This window comes from Polychytrium aggregatum (genome assembly GCF_025602895.1).
Source record: "Polychytrium aggregatum strain JEL109 chromosome Unknown BJ171scaffold_9, whole genome shotgun sequence".
NCBI lineage: Eukaryota > Fungi > Chytridiomycota > Chytridiomycetes > Polychytriales > Polychytrium > Polychytrium aggregatum.
Window position 1 is genome coordinate 875908 of NW_026516211.1, and position 19118 is coordinate 895025.

General features: G+C 57.5%; 5 protein-coding genes across 5 annotated transcripts; 4 read left to right on the forward strand and 1 right to left on the reverse strand.

The window, feature by feature from the left end:
* The first annotated feature begins 702 nt into the window (after positions 1 to 702).
* Positions 703 to 5649, forward strand: BJ171DRAFT_495557 (uncharacterized protein). Its single transcript, XM_053110139.1, has 15 exons — positions 703 to 1456; positions 1960 to 2036; positions 2128 to 2262; positions 2476 to 2557; positions 2658 to 3022; positions 3193 to 3307; positions 3474 to 3616; positions 3734 to 3821; positions 3907 to 4096; positions 4320 to 4426; positions 4572 to 4663; positions 4786 to 4884; positions 4962 to 5029; positions 5114 to 5280; positions 5513 to 5649. Exons 1-15 carry the CDS (start codon positions 766 to 768, stop codon positions 5632 to 5634), a joined length of 2541 nt encoding a protein of 846 aa, XP_052969141.1. The 5' UTR covers positions 703 to 765; the 3' UTR covers positions 5635 to 5649.
* Positions 5650 to 5833: 184 nt separating this feature from the next.
* Positions 5834 to 11597, forward strand: BJ171DRAFT_311065 (coatomer WD associated region-domain-containing protein). The gene is made up of 14 exons (XM_053107094.1): positions 5834 to 5904; positions 6026 to 6058; positions 6274 to 6403; positions 6578 to 7135; positions 7256 to 7474; positions 7548 to 7771; positions 7896 to 8048; positions 8260 to 8491; positions 8699 to 8837; positions 9026 to 9422; positions 9526 to 9724; positions 9936 to 10498; positions 10618 to 10853; positions 10966 to 11597. Exons 2-14 carry the CDS (start codon positions 6035 to 6037, stop codon positions 11564 to 11566), a joined length of 3675 nt encoding a protein of 1224 aa, XP_052969142.1. The 5' UTR covers positions 5834 to 5904; positions 6026 to 6034; the 3' UTR covers positions 11567 to 11597.
* A 347-nt stretch (positions 11598 to 11944) lies between these two features.
* On the forward strand, positions 11945 to 13687 carry BJ171DRAFT_597169 (uncharacterized protein). The gene is made up of 4 exons (XM_053114726.1): positions 11945 to 12525; positions 12658 to 12893; positions 13004 to 13029; positions 13157 to 13687. Exons 1-4 carry the CDS (start codon positions 12057 to 12059, stop codon positions 13581 to 13583), a joined length of 1158 nt encoding a protein of 385 aa, XP_052969143.1. The 5' UTR covers positions 11945 to 12056; the 3' UTR covers positions 13584 to 13687.
* On the reverse strand, positions 13688 to 15043 carry BJ171DRAFT_495563 (uncharacterized protein). The gene is made up of 3 exons (XM_053110140.1): positions 14428 to 15043; positions 14056 to 14180; positions 13688 to 13898 (listed from the first exon to the last, which is right to left on the reverse strand). The coding sequence occupies exons 1-3, from the start codon at positions 14938 to 14940 to the stop codon at positions 13754 to 13756; spliced, it is 783 nt and encodes a 260-aa protein (XP_052969144.1). The 5' UTR covers positions 14941 to 15043; the 3' UTR covers positions 13688 to 13753.
* On the forward strand, positions 14937 to 19085 carry BJ171DRAFT_311097 (uncharacterized protein). Its single transcript, XM_053107096.1, has 9 exons — positions 14937 to 15549; positions 15681 to 15802; positions 15988 to 16232; positions 16465 to 16534; positions 16650 to 18199; positions 18305 to 18392; positions 18555 to 18594; positions 18727 to 18838; positions 18931 to 19085. The coding sequence occupies exons 1-9, from the start codon at positions 15232 to 15234 to the stop codon at positions 19023 to 19025; spliced, it is 2640 nt and encodes an 879-aa protein (XP_052969145.1). The 5' UTR covers positions 14937 to 15231; the 3' UTR covers positions 19026 to 19085.
* Positions 19086 to 19118: the final 33 nt, after the last annotated feature.

Sequence of the window (19118 nt, forward strand, 5' to 3'; positions counted from 1 at the left end):
AGCGGCGGAGGGCAGCGAGCTTTTGAGGGACCAACGAATGTATCCGAGGGCGATCACCGCCCCCCTCGCTGGCGAGCGGCGAGAGCGAGAGGGGCTGCGGCGAGAGAGGGCCACTGAGTCTGTGCAGGACGAGGGGCGGGGCGGGCAGCGAGGAGCAGGCGAGGGCCGGGCGAGGGCTGGGCGAGACACACACGCTGGCTGACACGGCCGCCCTGCACACAGACTGTGCGGCAGCAGCTTGTGCGGCCCATGGGGCGCTGCCATGACACTGCATCGCTGCCTTGGGTTGCGCGGCGGCTGTGGCCGTGCCGACGAATGAGCTTTGGCTGTGGGGCGGGTGACGTGGGGCAGGGCAGGGCATCTAAGTGAGCAGCGCACTCGCAAACAATATCCAAGCGACATCCAAGCGACATCTACGAGATGTTCACCCAGTATCCATATCTCCACCCAGTATCCATATGTCCACCCAATATCGATATGTCCATCCAGTATGAGATGCTCGCTGCGGCTCCAACCCATATCCAAGCGACGTCCGTGCCGGCCCCACCAAGGACCCGAGCCCGTCTGGGATCGATGCACAAGAGCAATGCACAGCCACGCTGCCAAGAGCGGCTGGCTTGGCGGCTGCGCACACACTCGCCAAGCCGGCTCGAGTGCGGGTCGAGTGCGGGTCGAGTGCAGGTCGCTGGATCGAGCCGCCGTGCCAGGTCCCGCTTTTCTGGTGCTGGCGCCGCCTGCATCGCTGGTCCTGTGACTCTGCTCTTCATGCTTTGCATCCCGATGGGCCGCGCTGCCCACAACCCCCCAGCCTTCCTCTCGGGCAATGCGGGCCACGCCAGCCCCCGATCTGCGGATATGTCGTCTCCAGCACCCCCCGGAGCCGTCACGGCTGGTGTCGCCGCCCAGCCATCGCCCCGGCGTCTGTCCAATGCCCAGGATTCGTCGCACAGGGCTCTGGCGGGCTCGGTGTCGCCCTCCTATCTTCACCACAGCAATCGGGCCAACTCCTGTCCCGGCTCGTTCAATTCGTCCTTTGACACCGGGCCCCCGCCAGCCACCCTCAAGGCCTCGAAATCGTTCAATTCCCTCTCCATCGAAGCCATTCCGGAGGCGGCAGGCCCAATGCATCCTGGGCTGCGTCGAGCATCGAGCAACCTGAACAACAACTTGGACAGCAACCTGCCGGTTGCGCCCGACGACGGAGCCATGGCGATGACCCGACAACCAGGCGCCGATCCGGCAGACCGAGAGGGCGCTGTGCTTCTCTATGACCCCCACGACTCCGTCTTTGCTGATAACGACATAGATGACGATCTGATCATCGAGAGCATGAGTCAGCTGGAGAGGGATGGCGCCATTCCTCATGCCGGGGCATCTTGGATCGTCGACACCGAGCGAGCTCTTGTCTTTGAGCAGCCACTTCCCATTAACAATCGGCACGGAAGCTTCGTCACTGGTAATATTGCACGAGCCACTTCCCTACCCCCCGATCTGACGACTCTGCAGTTTATCTTGCGTCATGCAGCCGACGCTATTTTAACGTCCGTCCGAGTGCGCCGCAAGTGAATTCCAGAGGACTGCTGTCCGATGTTGGCCCGGCTCCCTCGGTTTCGTTTGCTGGAGCCGTGCCTGTACTATGCGCTGGCTTTGGCTGCTCATCCGACGACGGATCGGAGATGCGCCGCAGAGACCACCATCGACTCTGCATCTGCAGCGGGCGGCCCTGATCCCCAACGCCTGCCCCGCCAGTGTCTTACACCTCTCTTTGAACTCGATTACGCACGGACGATATTGCTTCCTGGCTGTTTGAATCATCGTGCAGAGCAGTATGTTATCTGCCTGTCTGCTCTTGGTTGAGCTCGGCCCACCCGTCGCAGTCCTGCCCGTCAATTTGCCGTTGTCGCCCACCACCCCGTCATTGCCGTCGCTGATATGCCATGTCGAATCATTCTCCCAGAGGGCTTCCACAGCCCACCAACTCCAAGACCGGCATGACCGTCCAGCCCAAGCCCGAGCCCAAGCGAGAGATCAAGCAGGTACATCATCCCAGCTTTGATCAAATGTCCTCCCTCTGCTCCCTGACCATCAATTGTGTTAACCACTTTCTCGGAATCCACCCAACTGTAGCAGACCAAGGACATGGCCGGAACTCTGGTAAAAGCCCCTTTGTTCAATAACCCCGATCCCGGAAAGCGATTGAAAAAGAATCCCAAACGAGAACTCGATTCAAAAACAAAGCCGAGCACTGCAACTCTCTTCAGCGTAAGCCGGCCCCATGCGCATGGCACGAATGCCGCCGTAATCCTTCGGTGACTGATCAACAGGCCAACCTACTCCATTCCTTGAGACGGCATCCGATTCGTTTCACAGAAAGGCCGGCTGTTGTGTCATTGCCGAATATCGCTCGCCCATACTCACAGACAATCCCTGACCTGCTTCTTTCGTGCAATCCTCTGCATTTGATCGTTTGAACAGGATGCCGAGTCAAACTCGCAGCGTCAGTTGATGATACGGACACAGTCATATAACAAAGACGCCAAGAATCGCAAAGTCGATGGTACTGATTCCAGCTGCTCGAGCGCGGGCTTGGGCATGTCCTGACATTGGCCGTATTTCGGAACAGTAGTAACCCGCCGCTGTTTCGCTGTCGTCTGCAGCCGCACACCATACGGATCTAATCGGATTTCCAAGCGAAAGGACCTTCGGTGTCGACATTCTGCCCGATGAAGCGGGCTACCGGGTCATCAATCAGCCCAAGAAGCGGAAGCTGGATGGAAAGCTGCCGTTTCCACCCACTTCATCCCACGGTGCAGACATGTCGGTCCAACGAGCGAAATTGAAGAACAAGGTGCTGGACCAGGAGCTCATCAATCCCAGCTGTGCGACTGTGGTGCCATCAACCGATATTGGTCCACAGCATTCGCCCAAAATCTCCAAGACCAACGTTTCTGCCGAGGCAAATGCGGTCCCCAAACGGGGACACATAACCCCGACAAGCGAGCTCATGCCCCGCCACATTCGCGTAAGTGCTCCACCGATCCAGAGCAACTCGCATGGCTTCAGCCACTGCTCGATTCTATGATTATGCCGGTATTCCAGCCCTCAGCTTGCCCAGTGGGCTCTGTCTTGGACAGCGATCGCGCCCATACTAATGCCGGCCTGGAACGACATGGGCACTATGGATCGGCAAAGTTTGCTCTCAGTGTCATCAGTCCGATCGGGTCCATGACCACGGGATACGAACCGGATCGTGAGTCTGCTCTACTCAGCTATTTGGTCGGCCAATCGACTCACGCGGGTAGTTCAGGTACGGGCACTCACAAGACTGGGTGCGGATATGTCTCCAGTGCGGCTGCCTCCACTCTGATCCGCCATTGAGCATCTCTCGGTGTGCCCAGCTGTATTCTCGACCCCCCCGGGCTTATCCAAAATCCATCCTGACTCGCTGGCCGTTGGTACACCTTGCTTTCCAGAATCCGTACCAGCCGATTACAAACTTCACGCCATCCGATTCGTCAAGACTCTGTCGACAATTTCGCGATATTCGGGCGCCAAGCTGACGACGCTACTCCCAGCCCTCATCCCTCTCATAACTTTTGCATACCAAAGCCATTTGGTGGGTTATTGCTTGAGCTGTCTCTGGCATGCGCGAATGGGTGACGGCTACTTTGACAGTTAACGCACCGTGTGAGCTCACACACTATGGAATGCGGGCACATGCCGGCGATCGCAGCACGAGCCACTTTTGTTTTTCATCCAGACCCTGAAGCAGCTGCTCCAAGCATGTTCGAGTGTCCGAATGTGGGTGGTTGAGCGAATCGGTAGGTTTCCTTTCAGCCGGCAAGCGTTGGCAATGCTATGTTTGGCGTGACACTCGGGGCCGACTGGTGCTGACTGCGACAACAGCACTCGATCAGGCAACCCAAGATACCCCTTGCAGCATCGCCTCCACAATCCGAAATATGGTTGACCAACTTTGGTGTCGCGAATCGAAACAACAGCGGGACAAAGACGGTCTCCACGGGATTGTTGAGGATCTGATGGCGATCCTGAAGATCCTGGCCGCAGAGAGCGCATTTTTTTCCGTGGACGAGAGGTACGTTGGCCTTGGCCCGAATGACTTTGTGTTCGTCCCGAGACTGACGGTCCCGTAGCCATGCACTACCCCCCCCCGAGCGTGCTTCTACCAAGCATGGAGCGCTGTCCCGCACCAGCAGCACCGACCCTTCCCAGCCACGCTCGCCACAACGCTTCCCGTCTCAGTCGGCGCATTCCTCGACAACAATTAACGCACGGACTTTGCCATTCCTCAATCCAAGACATCGCTTGCTCATCCCTGTGCAAAGCATCCGTGACCTGACACACCCCAAGCAACCCTTGTTCGTTCTCGCACCGTCGTTGGAATGGATATCGCTCCTAGCTAAATGTGAGTGTCTCAGACAGATATGTTTGCCCTCCCGGCAGCTTTCGTCGCACATCAGGGACTGATACGGGTACAAAGAGTTGCACCAGAACTCTCTGCAAATGCGATGGCATGCCTGATGTGTGCGAACGTGGCTCGTTGAGTGCAGATCCCGTGGTGCTGCAAGATTTGATGGGCACCGACAGCCAGCTTCTCCTCAAGCTGCTGGGTCGTGCACAAGTTGAAAACGACACAGCCGATGTAAGTACCGTCATGATCGACGGGAGAGCCTTTGTATCAATCGCGTGGACATCCAGCCTCAACACCTTTGGTTCCTGCTCCCTGCTCCCTGCTCCCTGCTCCCTGCTCCCTGCTCCCTTTAGCCGCAACGCATCAGATTCAAGAAGGCTGTGCTGAGTCTCGCTCACTCTGCGCTCGAATCGCACTCACACATCGACGATCCCACCCAGCTGCAAGGCGAGGTATGTCCAAGACAGCCTCTCACAGCCACTGTCGTTGTAACCACTGCTGCCATGCTGACGATATCATTCCGTCTCAGGTCCTCGTGCATCTCGTTTCGTTGCTGCAACGCGAACATACCGATCTTGTGCAGTCGGGGTCCACCGGGTAGGTGCTGTGCGGACCGGGTGCTCGGACTTGGTCACCGGCCATGGAACATGGCTGACCCAGAGTCACTTTCCTTTTGCACAGCGGCTCCGTGGTCCTGGAGATGGTTCAGCTCTTCCATACACTCGCTGCTGCGCGGCGACTCGATGCGTTTGTCATTGGTCGCTCGTCGCATGTGTATGCCTTGATATCAATCATGGGTCGGATCGTCGGAGAAACAGAGGAGCACCGGCATCTGCCGTCGGCAACAGGCAAGTCCAACCAGACCAAGTGTGTCGCGGCATCTGTTCCGTGGCATGGCATGGCATTGTGGCGATCCTCGCTGTTGGCCACTGATCCGTGCATTGACGGCATTATAGCGATCTCGCCATTAACCTGCAATTGCAATTCAATCTTGGTTTCATCGCTCCTACTCATGGGTTCTACCTCATCGGTTGTGCCTTGTCGGTTGTGTCTTGTCGGTTGTGTCTTGATGGGCGATAGTGGAGTTGGCCCGAGAGGTCCTCGACCAGATTGCGCACGGCGAATGGGAGTCCATTGCCCAGACTGTCTTTCCCGAGGCCATGATTATCACACACTCTCAGTCCATCCAACTCCCAATATAACACATGCATGAGTGATTGAGTGAGTGAGTGAGTGAGTGTGTGAGTGTGTGAGTGTGTGAGTGTGTGACTGTGTGTGTGTGTGAGTGAGTGAGTGTGTGAGTGAGTGAGTGTGTGAGTGTGTGACTGTGTGTGTGTGTGTGGTGGTAGGCTTACGTAAGCCGCCTTCCTGGCGAGATGCTCGAGATTCCGACCCAGGCGTCGCCATCTCTTTTCGCCTTCGTCCCTGCCAGCCGCCAGCCCGCTGCACCTTCTCCTTCAACAGGATTAAGGGTAAGTATCGGCTGCTGCGCCAACGATACAGCACCGCCGCTGCTCGTATGCGCATCACCGCTATCTTCGGAAGCACCCGGCACCAGCCCTGTCGCCCGCTCACTCTAGCTCTATGGCCCAGCTTCCAAAGATGCTTTCCAAATTTGAGACCAAGGTAGAAATCCGCTGCGTTCGTTTCGCTTCTTGCTCCAGGGCTGGCCATGGAATACGAAAAAAAATCCATATATCTATTTGGATGCCGTTGTTTCCACAGAGGATCGCAACACATATACTTTCTTCTTCCCGGAGGAAGGAAGGAAGAGAGAGAGGATTCCTGATCGCTGATCTCCTCCATTCCTTTGCCGGTCATCCTCGGCTGATCGCTTCCAGTCGAATCGAGTCAAGGGTCTTTCGTTCCACCCGAAACGGCCGTGGATCCTGGCCTCGCTGCACAATGGCTCGCTTCAGCTGTGGGACTACAAGATGGGGACTCTGATCGATCGCTTTGATGAGCATGAAGGTAGACGATCCGCCGTTGTTACGGATAGCAACCTTGCCAGCAGTCCGTTCGGCGAGCAGCCTTGAAAGATGCGTGAACCAAGGGTGTCCCTTCAATATCGACTCATCCTAACTGTCTATTCCTCGATTGCCTCTCTCATATCCCAATGCATCCAAATACGCACACGCATCCCAGGCCCTGTCCGCGGCATCGCCTTCCATCCTACTCAGCCCCTCTTCGTTTCCGGCGGCGATGATTACAAGATCAAGGTCTGGAACTGGAAGCAGAGAAAGTGCCTGTTCACCCTCAACGGCCACATCGACTACATCCGCACGGTGTTTTTCCATCACGAGCAGCCCTGGATCATCAGCTGTGCCGACGACCAGACCATCCGCATCTGGAACTGGCAGTCTCGCACCTGCATTGCCATCCTCACCGGCCACAATCATTATGTGATGTGTGCCCAGTTCCACCCCAAGGAGGACCTGGTCGTCTCGGCCTCGCTTGACCAGACGGTCCGTGTCTGGGATATCTCGGGACTTCGCAAGAAGCAGTCGTCGCCCCAGAGCGCAATGCCCGAGGACCGCATGGGTCCCGGCCAGCAGCCGGATATCTTTGGCTCGACAGATGCAATTGTCAAGTATGTCCTCGAGGGCCATGATCGCGCCGTCAACTGGGCCACCTTCCATCCCAACCTGCCCCTCATCATTTCCGGTGGCGATGACCGAAACGTCAAGCTCTGGAGAATGAACGGTAAGATATGGCAGCTTCGAGCCGCCCAAATACGCATTTCGCCATGTCTTTTCCTTCACATTGAGGTTTTCTTCTGCGTCGAGTGTTGACCTTGCGTGCTTGTACGAACACTCCATGCAGAGAGCAAGGCCTGGGAGGTCGACACCTGCCGTGGCCACTACAGCAACGTCTCCTGCGCCATCTTCCACCCCCGGCAAGAGCTCATCATCAGCAACTCGGAAGATAAAACCATCCGTGTCTGGGACATGACCAAGCGGACCGTCCTCCAGACTTTCCGTCGCGAGCACGACCGATATTGGGTCCTGGCTGCCCATCCCGAGCTGAATCTCTTTGCGGCCGGTAAGCCTCCGACTGTGCTCATCCCCAATGCCGGCGCGATGCTGACAGCTCACATCCCCTCGGCAACACACAGGCCACGACAATGGTCTGATTGTCTTCAAGCTGGAGCGTGAGCGGCCGGCTCACTCCGTCCACCAGAACACCCTGTTCTACGTCAAGGACAAGTTCCTGCGTGCCTATGACTTCTCCAACTCGAACGATACGCCCCTCGTGTCAATCCGTCGCCCTGCCGGGCTTTCCACAGCCCCTCGCTCGCTGTCGTATAACCCTGCGGAGCACAGTGTTCTCCTCACCACGGTGCGTCGAGCATGTTTGTCTTGAATCGTGCACTGCCGAACCATCTCGAATAAGCTATGAGAATGAGGCATATGCACGGACTCATCCCCCTCGGCCCACGTTTATCCTCTCCCCACGTACCCAGGCTGTTGATGGAGGCACCTATGAGCTCCACAACCTGCCACGCGACGCTCGTGGCGAGCCTCGAGATGCCGTCGTCGAACCCAAGAAGGGCCAGGGCAATGCGGCCGTCTACATTGCCCGTAATCGCTTTGCGGTGTTTGTCAAATCGAGTCAGGTATGCTCGATGACTATGGAAGTGAACAAGCCAAGCACCTGGGCAAGACCATCCGTCCACCCCTCCGCTGACCCGAGCCTGATAAAGCTATACGACAAGCCATGCACCGAGAACGGGCCAGTGTCGGCAGCGTGGCTTGGCGTTGTATCACCGCTCCGAGTTTGCTCGCCGTCGACTGACGCAAATCCCGCCTTGCTTGCTCACTTTCCAGCAAATTATCATCAAGGATCTGGCAAACGAAACCAAGAAGACGTTCAAGCCCCCTGTTGCTGTCAACGACATCTTCTTCGCTGGCACCAAGAACATCCTGCTGACCACCAGCAGCTCGGTTATCCTGTTCGACACAGAGTCCTCCTCCAACATTGCTGAGCTCCCTGCCTCCGGCGTTCGCTACGCCGTATGGTCGTCGGATATGAGCATGGTCGCCCTCCTGAGCAAGCATTGTGAGTAGCATCCAGCCGCCTGTACATCCGCATTGATCCATCCCACGTCCTGGGTTGCTCGTCCTCCCGGCAATGCACATCACTCTGTCCTGTGCGTTGGCATTGCTATTGGAGTGCGAGCCACCATCCATGATCGATGGCTATGGCAAGGAAAACGCCCGAGGCGACTCGTATCAGCATACCGATTTACGCACGCCACTGCTTCAGCCATCATCATCGCCACAAAGTCGCTTGAGCAGCTTTCTGTGATCAGCGAAACAATCAAGATCAAGAGCGGCGCCTGGGACGAAAACGGTATCCTGGTCTACTCGACTCTCAACCACGTCAAATACGCGCTGCCTCAGGGGTAAGCTCCTCCGCCTGTCCTCTTGCTGCCATCGGCCTGACACCATAGCGCGGCAGTGCAGTAGTCGATTATGGGCAGCCATCGCACCGCGTTCGGGTCGCTGTTACTTGAATAGCAGCCCCGCAACTGCCCTTCAGTCTCGTTGGTATGCAATCGTGCTCACTTCTGATTTTTGCAATCGTATCCAGCGACCACGGCATCATCCGCACTCTCGAGCAGCCCGTGTACATTACCCGCGTCAAGGGAAAGAGCGTCTACTGCTTGGATCGCGATGCCAAGGTCCGCGTCCTCAGCGTCGATCCAACCGAGTACCTCTTCAAGCTTGCACTCGTTCGCCGCAACTACAGCGAGGTTCTGCGTATCATCCGCAACTCCAATCTCGTTGGCCAATCCATCATTGCTTACCTCAAGAAGAAAGGCTACCCGGAGATTGCGCTGCACTTTGTCAAGGACCCCGTCACCCGATTCGAGCTGGCCCTGGAGTGCGGCAACCTCGAGGTCGCCCTTGAGACCGCCAAGGTCATGGATCGCGAAGACTGCTGGACGCAGCTGGGCGCGGAGGCCTTGAAGCAAGGCAATCACCAGGCAAGTCCTTGGCATGGTAGCTGTGTGCAAGACCAGCCCGATGACGACTGTGGTTGCCCGGCCGGCGCTGACTCGCCATGCCCCTGGATCTCTGTTGCCGCAGGTTCTTGAAATGACCTACCAACGCATCAAGAACTTTGACCGCCTGTCGTTCCTGTACCTCATCACGGGCAACGTCGAGAAGCTCAAGAAGATGCAGAAGATTGCTGAACTGCGCAACGATGTCATGTCGCGCTATCACAACTCTCTCTATCTCGGCGACATCCAGGAGCAGATTCGTATCCTGAAGGACGCAGGACAAGGTACCGCTGTGGCACCAGTAGCGCATTCTTGGCCATGGCTCAGTGGGATGGGGCTGGACTCTTCTTGAAACGCGTCCATGGCGTTGGCAATGCGCTGGCGTATTTGTCTGAGTGCCGGTCGCTTTGTAAATCCTTCGGGTACTGACCCCCGTCTCGTTTCGTTGACGGGAACTGCGTTGCTGGCTTGGATCCGGCGCTCTCCGTATGATAGGTCCGCTGGCCTATCTCGCTGCTCAGACCCATGGTCTGACTGAGGAAGCCGACTCGATCCTCGCTGCTGCTGGCCTCGAGAGTCGCCCCGAGCTTCCCGACGGCGGAGAGCTGCTCAAGACCCCAACGCCGATCTTCAAGCAACACGAAGTCAACTGGCCATCGCTGACTATCTCGCGCGGCATCTTTGATGCTGGTCTGTTCCAAAGCGACAACCCGACTGCTGCGCCGGTGCCTATGGATATCGATCCGCTCAACGAAGACGTCGGCGACTGGGGTGACGATGCCGACCTGGATATCCCAGAGCTTGGCACCAGCTCCGCCAAGCCCAGCGCTGCTAAGGCCGCAGTCGATGTCCCGATCGACCTCGGCGAGGGCGAAGGCTGGGACTTGGACGCCGACCTTGATATCCCCGGCGAGCTCATGGATGCGTCCCTTGCCGGCGCTGCCGCATCGCAGTATGTGCCGCCCACTGCTGGAACACCCATTGGGGAACACTGGCTCCGCAACTCTGGCCATGCTGCCGATCACATCGCCGCCGGCTCCTTCGAAACCGCCATGCAGGTACGCCACACTCCTCGTTAGTCTGAGTCTGTGCCTCGACAGCCCAAGCAGTGCGTTCAGCTCGATACATTCTGACCACGGCGGATCATATCGCATAACCTTTTGTGACCCATCAACAGCTCCTCAACCGCCAAGTCGGCGCCGTCAACTTTGCCCCGCTCAAGCCGTGGTTCATGTCCATCTACCAAGCGAGCCACAGCTACCTCTCGGCCAACGCCTCCGTGCCCCCGCTTGCTCTGGCCAACCGTCGTGTGGTGGATCAGGACCTGACCAAGTCGCTGCCCTACTCGGCTGTGTCGGCTCAGCTCGCTATGAACACCCTTCAGGAGGCGTATGCCGTCACCAAGGCCGGAAAGTAAGTCCCCCTCTTGTCTGTCCCCATCAATGCCCCTCGCCGAGCCCAGTTTAACGTTCGTGAGAGTTTCGCTGACGCTCGCCCACCTGCGCTCACGGCTTCTTGACAATAGGTTCAACGAGGCGCTCAATCTCTTCAAGGTCATTTTGCAACAGGTCCTCTTCGTGATTGTCGAGCGCCGTGAGGCCGAAGAGGTCCAGCAGCTGGTCTCGATCGCCCGCGAATACATCCTGGGTCTGCGCATGGAAGTCGCCCGCAAGGATGTCAGCATCGAAGCCAACCCCAAGCGCGCCGTGGAGCTGGCTGCATACTTTTCACACTGCCAACTGCAACCCGCTCACTTGCAGCTGAGCTTGCGATCGGCCATGTTGCTCGCCTTCAAGATCAAGAACTATGCCACCGCCGCCATCTTTGCTCGCCGGCTGCTTGAGCTCGGCCCCGTTCCGACCGTGGGACAGCAAGCACAAAAACTTTTGGCTCTATGCGAGCGCACCCCCACCGACGAGATCCAGCTGGACTACGATCAGTACAATCCGTTTGTTGTCTGCGGCTCGTCGTTCTCGCCCATCTACCGCGGCAGCCCGAGTGTGCAGTGCCCTTACTGCAAGGCCTCGTACAAGCCCGAGTTCCAGGGCCAGCTCTGCGAAGTGTGCGAGATCTCCCAGATCGGCGCCTCCGCCAGCGGCCTCCGCTCGACGACCGAGAACCGCTGAAGCTGCTGCGATGATGTGCACAAGGCTGCATCCACGGCCGGGTAGCATCTCTGCCCTGGGTCTCAGCAGCCCATGCAGAGAGCCGCCGGCACGTCCGCAAACTCTCTCCCGGTGCTGTGGCATCTTTGCTGAATATATTTGATTTGGAATGCACGACCGGGTGTTGACCGAGCCGACCCATCGTGCCCGTTGCATGCGGCTGTCCCGTCGCCCGTCGCTTGTCTCGCACCCGGGCTGCCCAGGCCCCCATGATCTGTTGCTGCGGGAACTTTGCTCCCCATCAAAACCCATGGACACCGCCGATTTCCCCGTGGCTGCCAGCCCCCTGCGAGCCGCATTCCCCCCCCCCGCGCGAATCAGCGGCTTCTTGCCCGAGCGTCTTGCATCGCACCCCTCAGCCGTGCTCTGCTTGCACCGGGGTCTTCGCTTTGCATCGTCAGCGAGCTGCTCCGACCCGGACTTGATATCCCCATCTCACCGAGCAGCTGCCATGAGCACCTCACTCTGTCTCCCCAGCCTCGGAGGTTTCTGGACCGAGGTCCCTGAATCGCAGATCCAGGCCGAACTGGCCCATTTCCTGGCCAGGTACCTTAACATCGACCCCGCTGTGCTCGACAGCAGCTTGCCAACCCCAGTTGTACAGCCGCTGCCGAGCTCGATTATGCTCGGGTATCTCTTTCAGGGGCCACTGTCGGCAAGAGAAATACGTCGGATCTTTGTTGAGCACACGGCCGAGCAGCCCATCGACAACGTCCTCGCCAACTCCCCCGAACGGATCCGGGTCGTCGCCGTCTTCACCTGCCACATGCCGTCTGGATCCGAGCAGGCCAAGGAAACCGGCAGGCTGCCTGACCACCATCTCCATCTGTGGAGCACACAGCCGGCTGGTCCTCAGGATGCATCTGTCGTCCTTCCCCTCCTGAAGCACATCCACGAACACTACTTCAATCGGCGTTGCGGTAGGTCTGCGACGTGGATGCGATGCGGATGTGATATGGATGCGATATGGATGCGCTGCGGGCGTCTCAGCACAGATGCTCCACTCACCGGCCCTCTCACCGACCATGACTGCGACTAACGACCATGTGCAGGTGACGGCGGTCTGAATGTGTATGCCACCAACTGCTATCTCCACGCCATGCTCAACGAAAGCGTCCAGACGACATTCTGGAGCTCCCCCGAATACAACATGTGGCTCGCACCCACCATCTCGGAGGCGCAGATGGACGAATATCAGCGCGGCTCCGAGCCTGGCTCGATCTTTGTGCTCGAGTCTACCCAGGAGCGGTTCATGTACGACTACTTGAGACTGGCCGACATCCAGCCGGTGAGTTCTCCGGGCGATCCATATGCGGCCTGGCATCGCGGCTCAATAGACACCGGTCCTGGACAGAATCGCTCACTCTCGGTCTCGGTTGCGTCGAATATCTCGCCTAGATCCTCGACAACAGCACGGTGGAGTAGTATGTGTCGTGGCTTTGTCATCTTGGCCATGCGGGCGGAATCGAACAGGGCCCCCATTGTCCTCCGATTTCCCACCGAAAGCACGCTGATCGCCGCTAACAACGATCGAATTCTCTGCGTCGCCAGCTCAACAGAGTACATCCGCATGCTGATTACCCGAAACCCAATGTCCAAGATTCATCGGGTCCTGCGCAAGATTCCTGACGACACCCCGGCCTCGGAAACACAGCTGTCTCTCGCAGACCACCTCGAGCGATTCAGTTCACAAGCCCCAGCGGCCTGGTGCCTGTCGCACATTGATCAGTCGATGGGTCTGCTCTCGACACTGGCTTCGATGCGTCGCCGGGGCCTCGGCAATCGTGTGGCCGTTGCATGCTGGGCACACCAGCGCAAGATCCTCCAGAGCATCCTTGGAAGCTGGGGCATCAGCGATCCATGGACGTCGTTCTGCTTCATCAAGATCGGCAACGAGGCCTCGGAGCGCCTCTTTGCCAGTCTGGGATTCCGTCCAATTCACAAAGTTGGCTTCTTCTGGCAGGGCGTCCAGCCCTGAAGTCCGCCCCATCTCGACATGTGGACCCAGCCATCGGCGCACTTGCGATATCACAGGCGTCATTGAATGCAACTGTATAGAAAGCAAAACAGCGTAATCGCCATCGATCGCTTTAAGGCCGTTGCCTAAATACACTCCAATGTCCGTCTCGGATCAAGCGCACCGCCTGCTCATCGTTGGCCGGGTTGTCTGGTCGAAAGAGCGTCGCGCATGAGAACAACAATCCGTCGGTGTCGCTCGATCTCCTTGCCGTGGAAGGTGTGCTCGGCACCATCGATGGGTATTTCGTGAGTGTAGTTGTAACGAACCGAATCCCTGGCGATGGGAAGCATCGTCTGTCAGCTGGGTCTGAAGTGCCTGCAAGGCTCGGCGGAGCGGACACCAAGTGCAGCAGACATAACCGAGATGCAGCTGCATAATGCTGGAACGGGTATGCCTTTGGCGAGCGGCTCCCATCTGCAGGCAATCGCACCTTTGAAAGTACAGACATCCGGGCATCAGCAGGGTCTTGAAGTGCTTTGATGGAGTGTCCCTTCTCCGGAAGATCATGACAGCCGGTGTCAGAAGACAGATCCCTGCTACGATCCGACCCGAAGCCTGGAAGAACCGATGAGTATCGATGGGTATACCGATGAATGTCGATGAACATACCAATGAGTGTCGATGAGCATACCAATGGGCATGTCGATGAGCAGGTCGACCGGCGAAAACACCGAATGGTGTCGTTAGGATATGCTCAGCTCATCCTTACACCAACCCCAGTCCGCAGCCGCTCGTCATCACCCTCCGTTGATTTCGAATTCAGTGTCGGATCGTGCTAGGCAGCGAACAAGCGATACACTACCGTTAGATGATCGACATGGGCACCAATGCCGCTGTTGCCGTCTCGAAGCTCAAGAAGGTGCGGATCCATCCATCGCTTTCGCTGTTCGCCCACAACTTGCTCGATTCTTCGTTCTGCTCGGCCGATGATCTCTCTGCACCAGATATCGTCTTGGTTATCTGATGTCGACGATGACAGATCTGGATTCCATCCCGAAATGGTGCACTCCTTGTAGCCTTTGATGACTCCGTCGTAATGTCCGTCCTGATAGCCGTCGCGGCAGAGCCGCTTCAGCTTGCGGTTGCAGAGTTTGGCAAGTCGCTCCTGCTCTTCGGGCGATAGAAACGACGGCTCCACAAACAGCTCGAGCTCTCCAGGGGGCTCGGGATGCGATGCATTCAACTCCAGGAAAGCGAGGCGGCCGGGCGACGACGGCCCTAAGAGGGCACCGGATGCTGTTGAGAAGGACGCCCGAGGCCGGGCTTGGCTGGAACAGAGCCTCAGACGAGGCAAGAGACGAGCCGGTGGCAGCATGGCTCGCAGTGCGCTGGGCGGGATCAGATGCCTGCAGGAGGCTGCGGGCAGGCCGGTTTTTGAGCTCGATGGCCGGCCGCAAGCGTCAGCCCAGTCGCAAGCGTGAGCCAGGGCCGATGCGCTTTCCGTCGATCTGACTCGCCGCCCGGCTTGCCGATCCGACTCGCCCAAACCAACCGCCAACCCCGGGCCATCACCGGCCAGCCGTCCGTCCGTACCGAGCCTGCAGCAAGGCTCGACAGATACGAAGTCTCCGTCCAAGCATCGAGTTCTCTGGCCAGCTCGCGACTCATGACCGCCTCGACCTACCACCGAGACTATACCCCGGTCGATATCCATGCGCTCTTCGAGGCCGTCGAGTTCCCGTACCCCAACAGCTATCAGCTGTGGAAGATGAATCTGGTGGCTTTGTCCAATACACGGTCTCCGGCGTCCGGAGTCGACGGCACCCACCTCGACGACCACAGCGGCAGCAACAGCAACCGAATGACTCTGTTTGTCGCTGTCGACAGCCGAGTGCATGTGCATTCGATTGAGATTCCGGTCGTGGCGGTGACCGACGAGCACCGTCCGCATATATCGCTGGAAAGAGTGCTTGATGGAACAGGAGTAAGTCAAGTGGTGCGCTTTCTCCTCGTGCTGGTCTGTCGCTTTTGCTCTCTGGCGATGCTTCCAACGTGTGTCTGGCAAATGCCCCCGACCACCGCCAACTCATCACCCGCTCCCACTGCCATGAACAGATCATCAATGCAATCCACCTTGGCCACGCCGGGAACCTCGAGATTCTGGTCGCAGCCGACGACGACGGCAATGTCATTGTGTGGTTCACATCGGATCTGGATCGCCCTCCGCTCAAATTCACGTATGCCCTTGGCCTTTGTACTGGCGCTGTTTTGGATTCGGAACGATCTGCCGCCGACAGACTGGCTGCATTTCATGCATCTGCCTCATTCGCAATCATGGTGCGGAGGCATGAGTGATTGGCCCTTGACCCTCGTGTCATCTATGCACCCACTTCGTCATCCACTCGCTCCCCCAACTGCACAGCAACGACATTTCGACATGGGGCATTGCCACCCACGGTCCCAACTACCTGCTTGGAGTGTCCTCCAACGCCCATGTTATCACAGTCTGGGACATCTTCAGCGAACACATTGGCGAGACACACTATCGCCGGTCGACGGAGGATCCTCTTGGAGGAACCAGCTTGCGGAGACTTCACGGCCACGACCACAACATTCCCTCCATTGCCTTCACCAGCTGTGGTCGCCGGCTCTTGTCCTGCTCTATTGGTGGGTGGCCGAGCGCAAACAGGAGTGGCGATACTGCCATTTCGTCGATACAGCTCGTATTGCTCGGCACTCATCCACCACAAGCGGTGCCGGGCTCGCAGTCATAGTGGATCTGGCGGTCTGGTCGCTGAACGGCATTGCGGAGCTTCTGGCCAGCGGCTCTCAATCCGATGGACAAGGCCCGCTCACTTCGTCAGACCCATATGCTGACACACCATCGCACCCATCGTAGACCGGACTTGCAAGCTCTGGGATCTCAAGACCGGCGCCTGCCTAGCGAGCCATCGGCTTTCCCAACAGTGGTGAGTGGCAGGCTTGCTGGGTGATATCAGTCCGACCAGCTCGGGCTATCAAGCTTTCTGTATTTGATCCACAGATATGTGTTCCCTAGCTCACCACCCCTCCCTGGCTCTCCAGGAACTGGAGTATCGTCGCTATTCCCGCCAATGGGCTGAAGCACGTTCATTCTGCTTCGCCGCTGCGGTGTAATCCCTTTGTCAATACCGAGACGGCCGAGCCCAAGAGCTATCCAGTTGTTTGTGGGCATGGGCTCCCGGAAGCCAGACTCTGGCGGAATCAGTACCGAGCCAGAGCGGTTGGGCACGATGTCTATACAGACGAGCCATCGCTTGAATCTCAATCGAGTCCACTGTGTGATTCCGATGAAGATTCAGGCCCAGAGTCGGCATCTGACACTGACCTGGACCAGGAGCAGAGCCCGCATCGGTGCTGGGAAGCAGACTCAAAGACTTCGAAACGGCACAAAAACAATCGCGATCACACTTGGACAGGCCCAAACAGTAGTCCGACCTTGGCTCTTCCTCCTCCCATAGCACCTCCCGACTCCTGCCTGTCTCGACATAAGGCCATCGATATCTTCCCATCGTTTCTGCCGCACCAGCCGTATCAGCGCATTTTTTCGCTGCTCAGCGCCTTCAGCATCGATGACTACGACGACTATGAAGACGGGGAAGTGGACAGCGAAACCCACAGCCACAGCGAAGACGAGGAGGTCCAGGGCAGCAACCACAGCGGAACGGAGCAAGAAAGTCTCAACGGCGATGCCGACGACACAGATGCCGACATATCGGCGAGCCAAGGGTCTGAGCATGAAGACATCATCTTACAGACGTCCGACCATGGAGCTTCTTTGGAAGACGTCGACAGCCCGTGGGAAGGTGCCACCGGTGGCGAGTGGATGCCGGTTGATCACAGCACCTCATCCAATGACGAGAACCGCGTCGATGGCCTCTTCCCCAGCAACGCTCCAACAGCTCTGACTCACGAACCCGGCTCAAGTTCATCAAACAGTGCCGTACAGGTCGAACAGAGTGGTCCAGAGGAAACGACCTCGACCGAATCCTCGGGTGACCCAGGGTTCTTTACTCCGAGATCATTCATCACAAGCGATGTCTCTGGTCCATATGATGAGGATGCAGATGATCAGAGAAGTCGCGAAGGCTCCATCGTCGTCCAAAGCGGCCACACAGACCACCATGATAGTCTTGTTCATGGTGACGGTGACAGCGCTAGCAACAGCAACCCCAGTGACCATATCAGCCAGTCGTTTCATTCGCTGGTCTCCTCGGCCGATAATTCGCCTGATCCCGGCGCCAGCCAGTTGGAATCAGAGCCACCTAACGAGATCCCAGATGTCTCTGCCGAAATGGAGAGCATGCGTGTCGCCGAAGAGGAGGAGCGGTATCCCGTTGCTGGGCTGCTCTTCAAGCGCAAGGAACTGTCTCGATCCTCACTTTTCTCGGGGCATAAGAAGCCCCGACGCGACACAAGCGAGGAAGGCTGCATCCTGACAGACACCCAAAGCTCGCCCGAGCCACTCGTCCTGGTTGCCACGCTTCGAGACCTTTATCTGCTGGATAGTGAGAGCCTTTCGCCGCTGTTTGTGATCAAGGAACTCGTTTCAAGAGCTGATATGCGACTTCATCCGCATATCCTCCCTTTCGAAAGTAAGCAATGAGCACTCGTTTCGTGAGCGGATTCTTGGTCGATGTACCCTAATCCTGCAATCACCAAACTGACCCACTGGATTGGCTTGCTCGATGCTTTGCCAGGGCTCTCCATCGTCGAGTGGGTCGAGGAACTCGGGGTCGCCTTTGTGGCGAGCCAAAAGGGATACGTTGCTGTTGTTCGTATTTTGACGTAAGTGTCTGGGGAATATGCCGCCATCGGTTGATGGAGCAAAGCTGTGAAGCCGCCGGTACTGGTTCGTTGGAATGGCCGAGCCGATGCTGGTGAGATTTCTTCATCATTGGGTGGGTGGCCCGATGCTGATTCTGCCTGCCTCTCAAACCGGCTCTACAGATGGTGGAATCCGTCAAGTAACAAATACGAGTACAGACTGGTTCGTGCTAATCTTTGCACAGGAGCGTACGCTAGATGAGATCGAGTGTGCAACTTGAAAGTGCGACGGCCAGAAGGACAAGCCGTCTTGCTGTTGCAAGCATGGTCTCTCACTGAACTACGCTTTGTACAGCAAACGGAGGCATTTCTGCCAGAGACCACGCCGCCGACAATGCCGCTGTTGGGGATGTCTGTACACAAGCACCGTGAGCAAGGGCTCCTGGACTTTTTTTCGGCAACGCTGGGTAAGCTGACTTGCTCAGGAGTGACGGTGTTGGCTGTACATATTCTATTACAAGCTGAGACAAAGCTGACACGACGCCATCTGACCAAACAGTCTTGATGTATCTTGACGGGACCACTTTCGCATACGAGATTCGGAAGGACACCATGGCCAGCAGGGTCTTTGAGGGTCTCGACAGCGGATCCTAACCTTCGACCAGTTCAGGTCGATTATGACGTTCAACTACCGTGTCAGTCAAGCGGTCGTCGTTATTTAGCATTGGTGTGGGCTTAAACGGTACC

Coding starts and splice junctions, on each gene's coding strand:
- BJ171DRAFT_495557 (XM_053110139.1), top strand. CDS start 766: ATGCTTTGCATCCCGATGGGCCGCGCTGCCCACAACCCCCCAGCCTTC. Junction 2,263..2,475: donor GCACTGCAACTCTCTTCAGC/GTAAGCCGGCCC, acceptor TCGTTTGAACAG/GATGCCGAGTCAAACTCGCA. Junction 4,427..4,571: donor GATATCGCTCCTAGCTAAAT/GTGAGTGTCTCA, acceptor CGTTGAGTGCAG/ATCCCGTGGTGCTGCAAGAT.
- BJ171DRAFT_311065 (XM_053107094.1), top strand. CDS start 6,035: ATGCTTTCCAAATTTGAGACCAAG. Junction 6,404..6,577: donor TCGCTTTGATGAGCATGAAG/GTAGACGATCCG, acceptor CACGCATCCCAG/GCCCTGTCCGCGGCATCGCC. Junction 10,854..10,965: donor GCCGTCACCAAGGCCGGAAA/GTAAGTCCCCCT, acceptor TCTTGACAATAG/GTTCAACGAGGCGCTCAATC.
- BJ171DRAFT_597169 (XM_053114726.1), top strand. CDS start 12,057: ATGAGCACCTCACTCTGTCTCCCCAGCCTCGGAGGTTTCTGGACCGAG. Junction 12,526..12,657: donor CTACTTCAATCGGCGTTGCG/GTAGGTCTGCGA, acceptor GACCATGTGCAG/GTGACGGCGGTCTGAATGTG. Junction 12,894..13,003: donor GACTGGCCGACATCCAGCCG/GTGAGTTCTCCG, acceptor TATCTCGCCTAG/ATCCTCGACAACAGCACGGT.
- BJ171DRAFT_495563 (XM_053110140.1), bottom strand. CDS start 14,940: ATGCTGCCACCGGCTCGTCTCTTGCCTCGTCTGAGGCTCTGTTCCAGC. Junction 14,181..14,427: donor CCCATGTCGATCATCTAACG/GTAGTGTATCGC, acceptor CGGTTCTTCCAG/GCTTCGGGTCGGATCGTAGC. Junction 13,899..14,055: donor GGATGTCTGTACTTTCAAAG/GTGCGATTGCCT, acceptor TCCCATCGCCAG/GGATTCGGTTCGTTACAACT.
- BJ171DRAFT_311097 (XM_053107096.1), top strand. CDS start 15,232: ATGACCGCCTCGACCTACCACCGAGACTATACCCCGGTCGATATCCAT. Junction 15,803..15,987: donor CGCCCTCCGCTCAAATTCAC/GTATGCCCTTGG, acceptor CCAACTGCACAG/CAACGACATTTCGACATGGG. Junction 18,595..18,726: donor ACAAATACGAGTACAGACTG/GTTCGTGCTAAT, acceptor CGCTTTGTACAG/CAAACGGAGGCATTTCTGCC.